Below are 8,246 nucleotides of genomic sequence, written 5' to 3'. Positions count from 1 at the left end.
AACACACACGAACGCGCACATGACCAATGAGGGCACGAGATAAGTTTCAGCACAGATGGAAGGCTGACAGGCAGGTAGGCCATCCAGTTATTTTAGCCGGGCCGGCTCAGATGATTGGTCGTGCTTTTTACAGTACCACGGCTTCCACAGATGATATTTCTTTATGGATTTATTGTCAAAGCACTTCAGATATTCATTGCTATCGGGATGTTAAGAGCATTCCATGGAATATAACAAGTGTTTCTGAAATGAATTACCTACCCCACCTTTAATTGAGTGACTATAGCTTAGGGGTCTTTAACTGAACAGGTTTGAACTCACAGCGAGGACGAGCTGCAGGACGCAGTGCAGAACCTCGATGTTCTGGTGCCGCAGCCAGCAGCCCAGCTCCAGGTGGTTCTGCTGGTCCTGATGGTCCTGATGGTTCTGATGGTTCTGATGGTTATTTGGGGTTTTCTGCCACCCAGCGGAGGGAGGATCCCCCCCCTCACAGCCCGGCAAGTGGTCCTTCCACCAGGATCGATGAGAGGAAACTCCCAGAGAGAGGACGTCACTTTCCTGCAGACACGACAGGGGGAGAAACGGTGTGAAGACGACATGTTGATTCCTCCTGTACATAACTTATAGCTCCCCTATCATACTCTCTTTCATCAATATTTTATAGGTCTCAGATATATCCAGAGCCTGTCTCTGATTGGTTGAAACACCAAACAGATCATTGCAGCCTTACCCATAATCCCCTCTGTTTCAGCTCTGTTTCCAAAGTGCTGATTNTGTGTGTGTGTGTGTGTGTGTGTGTGTGTGTGGGTGTGTGTGTGTGTGTGTGTGTGTGTGTGTGTGTGTGTGTGTGTGTGTGTGTGTGTGTGTGTGTGTGTGTGCTTCCCCACATCTTTGTACTCTTTTATCCTGAATTTTAACTAAAGTCTTTCTAATCTAGTTAAAGAAACAAGATTTGACAAAAGCCACCAGTGAGAGAAGAATAACTGTTGGGCAAAGGATAAAAAAAAAAAAGATGAAGGGGGGAAGCATTTCTCTCCTTCTAGGGTCACTCATCGCTCACTCTCTCTCCCCTCCTCCTTCCCCTCTCTTATCTCCCCCCTCTGGTGGAGAGGCGCCAGTGGAACAGGACTGGTGTTTTCTTAACCAAGTTCATCCCTCTCCATTTTCCCCCTCACTCTCAAATCATAAGGCCTGTCACACACTGGGGGAGTACGCATGTAAGCATAGGGGTAGGTAAGTGTGTAAGACTAGTGCTCGGACAGAGTGCACACACGGCGCGCGCGCGCGCGCACACACACACACACACACACACACAGACACACACACACACACACACACACACACACACACACACACACACACACACACACACACACACACACACACACACACACACACACACACACACACACACACACACACACACACACATCCCTCTGCTGTGCTAAGCTTCACTCGGCCAGGCTGTCAGGGCTGGATGGGTATAAACATGGCCTCCCCCGCAGCTGCAGAGCCTCTCCGCCCCCCCCTCCCACTCTCTCTGTACCACTGTTGCTCATCCTAGTGTTACCAGTTTGCTTTAACAGCCTACACTGGCCAACATAGTTCCCAGTTGGTAGAACAGTGTGTAGCCATCACATGTTGCCATAAGATACAACCAAAAGCTTTCAGGCCAAACACTTTATTGATCCCTGTAGGGAAATCTCTCTTTTTGGTGAGTGTCTCCTCCACAGGGGATGAGGGTGCAGTGTCAGCTGCTGTAGAGATTCAGTGTCCTGCTCAAGAGCAGCAGCAAAGATGCTTGTCAACATGGAGGTTGGATGGAAATAATGACTTGCCTCTTGTTGGATCATTTCTAACTGGACTTCTATGTGTTCAAACTGTTCAAAATTGCAGACATTTAAACTGCTACAATACGAACAAACAAAGTCCAAATATTTAGAAACGACCTAATCATAACAAAAATGGCTGCCAATGCACATATAATCCCAGATGAATTGTCCAGACTAGAGACAATGGCGTAGATGTGTGCAGATGAAAGACCCAGAGAAAGTTAAACCGCCGATCAGTTCCTCTTCCTGTACGTCTGTGTTTTCAGGCCGTCGGGAACAAATGGTAAGGCCCCGGCAAAAAACACGTGTTCCGGGCTCTTGAGGTTCGAATAAAAACGACGCGTGTACATGAAACAGTGTGTGCGCGCTAAATGATTCATGAGGAGCAAATGAAAACAGGCTGGCATACAAGCGGAAAAATTGTCCGTCTGCATTTTAAATGAAGCCAGGGTCCTCTGACTCGCTGTATCATGATATCTGGGTCTGGAGTGCAGCGGGCCGGAGGTGAATCCCGTATTATATTCGTCGCATGATTTCAGGAGTGCGTAGAGAAATAGTACAAGTTTGATACAGAAATCTCAAATGATATGGTACATGATGGAGTCCTGTGGAGCACATAGGGTCCAGCAACACATAAAGGGAGAGTGAATCAATCATTTTTACTCATATTTGAGTGAATACGTCTTGAGGTTTAAGACTGGTGTGACCAGGAGCTTCCCCTGCACCTCAGAGTGTGAAACTGGCTTCAGATTAGCTGTCCTATTCTCAGAGCCGCAGTGTGTTCGTAGCGCTGGAGCTGCTGTGGCCTTCAGTGTACTGTCGGTTCTAAGAATAGGCAGCAGGGTCCAGAGAACATCTCGTCTCCCTGCCTCCCTCTCCCCCACCTACCCTTCTTTTTCTCACTCCGCATGCTCCAAATATATATTTGAAGTAGAACACAACATGGAAAAAAACTTGTTGTGGCGGCTAATGCGTAATTTGAGTATTCTCTAAAGATATATGTTTAATCATTTGTATGTGATCTTTGTATTTAAACTGAATGTCCAAACCACTATAAGGGACATATTTTTCTTTCCACAAGTTTCCTCCCCCCTCTCTCCCCCATCGTTCCCTTGCAATTCTTTGCTTTCTTGACTCCCCCCCCCCGTGCACTAATGTGGAGGCTGAATCTAACCCTGCTGGATGACATTACTCTGCGCTGCCTGCTGGCCTGTCTGCCTGCCTGGGGACTCTAAAATAAAACACAGCAGTGGGGAGAGCCAGAGCGAGAGCACATATTGTAGGCAGCCTGACTGACATGCTCTGATAGAGAACACACACACACACACACACACACACACACACACACACACACACACACACACACACACACACACACACACACACACACACACAACAACAAAAATGACTCGCAGAGGACAGAATGTGTATCAAAGTGTGTGATGCGTGTGTGTTTGTGAGCAAAGAGGCCTGTGTGAGTGTGGCCGTGGGGAGAGAGGGAGAGAAGGGAGGGGGTGTGGAGGGGGGGTAGGCCTCTCCAGCTGTGCCCTGTCAATCATTCATGACCTAACACTCGCAAAAACAGAGGAGGGCAAGGTGGACCGGCGTGAGAAGTAAGAGACAGCGAGGGAGAGATAGTGTTTCTAAATTTTTCCTTTTTGTCTGATGGAAAATAAGTCAAGGAGGGGCAAATGAGCACTTAAAGACTTACAAAATAGTTCTTCTGTGTGTGTGTGTGTGTGTGTGTGTGTGTGTGTGTGTGTGTGTGTGTGTGCGTGTGCAAGTGCATGTCGCTGCTGGAACCCCATAGCCTGAATTCAACATCCCTCACCCTGAACAAGTGACAAAAAGATAACCATGTTTCACTTCACCGCTTCACGCCCTCTCTCTCTATCTTACTCACTCTCTTATTCTCTTCACCCCCCTCCTTTCTCACCTCACCCTCCATCTCTCTCTCTCTCTCTCTCTCTCTCTCTCTCTCTCTCTCTCTTTCCACATGGCTGGCCATCCTCTCCCATGTCCCAGAGGATGGGAGGCTGTGCGGCAGCTTGGCAGGCTGTCAGGGGAGCGCCGGAGAGCAGGGAACACGTAGTGACTGGAACGGGGGTGGCGGTGGTGTACTAAAGGGGGGATGTGTGTGTGTGTATGGGGGGTCAGTGGGTATGAAAGCCCTGGCTCCTCACCTCACTGTGGTGCTGGAAGAACTGGCTGTGCTTAGCGATGTTAGGTAAAAGATGGAAAGGGCTGAGGGCGCTACAGAGCCCTTACTTAATGTACCAGAAACATCACTGCAGCACAAGATGGAAATAAGCAACTAAGCTCCAGCTAAGTAACCAACAAGCTTTGTCACTTTAAAATGACCTATACTTATCAAGTTTGTTGCGGAATAATCAATAATAAACAACGTATGCACCAAAAAAAGTGTTTCACCTTCGGCTCACATTGACATTTCTCAATGTTTGTTTTGCAACTACAAAAGGGAGAAAATGTATTCAGAGGAACTGGCAACTTTTCTCAAAAGTTTCACTACCGAGTGGTTCATCTTTTTCAATAGATGATCTTTGCTCTGGCTCTTGACTCCACTATTCTATGGCACTGGAGTACAGGCTCAGCTATATAAGGGCAAGTCTAAAGAGGATGAAAACACTTTAAGGGAAATACGAATATTGTTGGAGCTACATTTAGTAACAAAATATTTCATCACTAACTGTCAAACTAGGCAGTGCTGATCAAATATCAACATTCTCTTACTGCATTGTCTGTTTCTTGCATCATGTTTTCAGAGATATTTTAGTATACTACTTGATTAGAAAATGATAACATTCATGAGCCAGTCATTAGGCGCTTTCACACCGGAGTACTTTTCCCAGTATATTTCCGATATAGTTCAGAAAATGTGCGTTCACACCAAAAAAATCCGGAACTAGAACTTAGTTCATGAGAACCTTTTCACCCCCTTTGCAGTCCCTGCTAGAGAGCAGGTACTTTCATGGGAGAAAGTACCTGCTGTTTGGCTGGGCGGATTGCAAACTGAAGCCAGTCCCCAACTCCGGGGACTTCGGGTGGCAGTATACAGTATGTCGTGAAGTTGTTTGCGGCCTGCCGGTAAACCCAAAGCAGAAGAAGAAGAAGTGACGTCAGCAGCTTCTTTTGCCTAATCCTCCCTAAGGGACTTATTCCGGTGTGAATGCAATCTGCTCTTTAGTTCTGATGAACTAAAGGGTTCTGATGAAGTACGGCAAAGTACTGGGTGTGAAATGGCCTGTTGGGAGCTGCTTGGTTTTGGCTCATCTGTTTTCAACATGATGGCCAGACAGTTTTGTATATAAGATAATATCTATATTATAGATATAATGATGTTTATATTTATAGGATTATCGATCTAATGCACTCCGGTTTGGATATAGTGACAGTTTCAGAAACAAAAACAAAAAGCTTTTTTCAATAACTCACTAAACTGTAAATGCTAACGCTTTTTTGAAAATCAGAGGGAGAATGCCAGTTGGTTTTAAAATGATAAACGGACAAAGCTGCCAGTAGATACAAAATATACAACTTTTTTAACATGAGAAGCTGTTAAAGCTAGAAGGTATGCAATGAAAACACCACTCCCTAATTGATTCCTTAATACGGAGAAGGACTGTGAAAACAACCAACATAATTGAATGCCATAATTGAATACATAAATGTGAGCATCAGAGCCAAAGCTACATGGAAATGTAGAATAGCAATGCTGATGCTAAAAAACAAGCTAGTGCTGAGTGCATTACTAATTGAGCATGGATTTGATACTATAGGCACTGTTAAAGACACAGATACTGTACAGTGATATGGAATGCACGGCATGCTGTATCTCCAATAGATTTCATTTTAAAAGACCATGGGGCGCTGTGACTTGCATTTGTGATAAGTTACTAAAGCACTTTTTCCCTTTGGTCTCCCTTTAAAAATCCTGCCACATCACACAGCAGACTCGTCCCAAAACAACAACATGACACTTTGCCGACCCGCGCTCCCTCCCTCCTGACAGAGAGAAAGGCGAGAGAAAAGATGACAGCAGCTTTAGATCTGACATCAAACGCCGGCGAGAGAGTGAGAAAGAGAGAGGGGAAAAAAACGTGGTTACATCTCTGCCGTGACAGCTTGCTGGAAGAGCCTGGCAAACGCAGAGCAATTTTTCTCTCCTCTCCCTTCTATCTATCCATCTCTTGCTCTGCGTGTCTCTCTCTCATCAAAACTTGCTGCCGATTAGGATCTCGGTAAGCCATGCGCTTTGGATGGGATGCGAAAAACACACGGAGAACCCAAGGGGTAAAACGCCAGGATTAAAGGGGTGAGGGAATATGGGGTGATATCGGCTGCAGTTCAAATAGATCGGCCCCCGCGACTGCAGCGGCTCCTCGCCTCGCCGTGCTCTCTCGCTCCGGATCCACACACTGATACATCAAGGCCATTTCTCATTATAGCACGAGGGTAGAAGAAGAAAAGAGAAAAGCTTTCATGATGCTACTTTAGAGGGAAAGACAGAGAGGGGGGGGTGGGAGGGTAAAGAGTGTGGGAGAATGATAATGAAAGAAAATAAAGGGAAAAAAATGCCAAGATAAAACGGATGACACACTGCTGTTAAGGCGGAAAAACGGACAAAGATGGAGAGAGTGTGTGAATGAGCGAGATAGACAAAAAGGAATCAGTTAGAAATATGACACATAAATCAGCCGCTGATTTGAATCAAATACGAGTCAACTGTCATCGTACTTTATACGACCAATAAACACAGACCTATGTATCAGTAGCAATCTATGGGAAAATAGGGTGGCTTAATTTCAGTTCATACACCTAATTTATCCTTTCTAGCAGTTTATTCCTCCACTCCTGGGGCTCTTCGAAAGTATCTGCTAAATTAAACGGCACACACCTCAAGCAGTGCCAATATTTGCGACCATTTGCAAATGTCTATTTATTCTATTCTTGAAAGTGCTGCGGAGCTGTGAGGAGAGAAATGATAGAGAGTAAAAAACGATTAGTTTAGCCAAAAAACTGGAGCGGCCCACTCCTCTCTCCCCTCATAGATCAGCCTGGCCTCGCCATTTCTTCTCAATTACTCCTCCAGTCAACCTGCTTAAGGATTTTTTAGCTCGCCTAAATGCCAAATGCGAGTGGGTTTGCGTGTGTGACTGCGCGCATTAGCAATAATGTCTGTGTCCGTGCATATGCTTCTGTGTGTGTGGGGGTGTATGTGTGAGTGAGAGCAGGATGCTCCGACCACGGGCTGATGCATGTGGCCTTTTCGCCTTGGGCATGGACGCCAGTCAAAACACAGACATACACTCTGAAATGAGCAATTTAATTCATGTCTCTCATGGGACCAGAGATAAAAAGCTGTAGGCGAGCGGAGGAATGTGATTGGACAGAAAAGCTTACAACAAAAATACAGGAAGTGAAGACAGACAAGGAAACAACTGTTTCTTTGAGGCTTGATGAGGTCTCTCAGAGCTGTCACTCACCGGGAGACTGGATGGGCGGTCCTGGGGGACGCCATCCTCGTTGTTGACCTTCCCAGAGTTCCCTGGGGCTGGACCCCTAGGGCCATACGTCTCCTGCTGGGCCTCCTACACACAAACAGACAGAGAGCGCGGGTCGGCAAAGTGTCATGTTGTTGTTTTGGGACAAGCCACTTTTATTTATAAATAAATTCATAGGATTCATTTGACTTTTTCTTCACAATATTTGTAAGTTCTGTGAGGGATTCTTGATTAGATATTTCATATAGTGTCATAAACACACATACGACAGTACAAAAACCTCTGAACATGCAAACATTAAGTTAACTGGTGCCATCTTTATTGATCTTACCAAAGCTTTTGATGTTGTTGATCGCTATTTACTACTTGATAAATTATATGCTATTGGACTTTCTAGAAGTGCATTACTTTGGTTTAGCTCATATTTACATAATCGAAAACAGTGTGTTATTTTGAATGGGAAAAGTTCTGATCTCCTTATACAGCATAGTGGAGTACCTCAGGGCTCTACACTTGGACCACTACTTTTCACCATTTATATAAACAATTTGCCCTCCATTTTTCAAAACTGTAATGTTCATCTATATGCAGATGATACCGTTATTTACACATCAAAACCAAATCTCTCTCAAATTCAAGTTTCACTCCAGTCAGATTTCACCCTCCTGCAAGACTGGCTATTCCAGAACAAGTTACTTTTGAACAAAACTAAATCCTTCTCTATGATCTNTCTTGGGACCCCCTTGAAAACGAGGTGATTCACCTCAAGGGGTTTATCCTAATAAAGAAATTTGAATATATAAACATCAGCACAACACCAATTCATTTCAACGATATCCGGGCCCGACTACCCACTAATCCTTGAAAAAAAAAGAAAAACACACACATACAT

The 8,246-nt window shown here is 45.1% G+C and overlaps 1 protein-coding gene across 1 annotated transcript in view; it reads right to left on the bottom strand.

The window, feature by feature from the left end:
- Nucleotides 1-321: 321 nt before the first annotated feature.
- LOC104954375 (AT-rich interactive domain-containing protein 1B-like) overlaps nucleotides 322-8,246 on the bottom strand; it is a gene marked incomplete at its 3' end in the record, with an annotated part of 67,863 nt that continues 59,938 nt past the window's right edge. Inside the window, exons 4-5 of the mRNA XM_010781466.1 lie at nucleotides 7,337-7,441; nucleotides 322-558 (exon numbers count right to left, since the gene is read on the bottom strand). Of these exons, the coding sequence (XP_010779768.1) occupies nucleotides 322-558; nucleotides 7,337-7,441 (342 nt within the window). The remainder of the gene's footprint in view (nucleotides 559-7,336; nucleotides 7,442-8,246) is intronic.

The sequence above is a fragment of the Notothenia coriiceps genome, unplaced genomic scaffold, assembly GCF_000735185.1.
Source record: "Notothenia coriiceps isolate Sejong01 unplaced genomic scaffold, NC01 NC01_scaffold00023274, whole genome shotgun sequence".
NCBI lineage: Eukaryota > Metazoa > Chordata > Actinopteri > Perciformes > Nototheniidae > Notothenia > Notothenia coriiceps.
The sequence above is the reverse complement of the archived record's forward strand: the minus strand, read 5'-3'. Positions and strand labels throughout refer to the sequence as shown.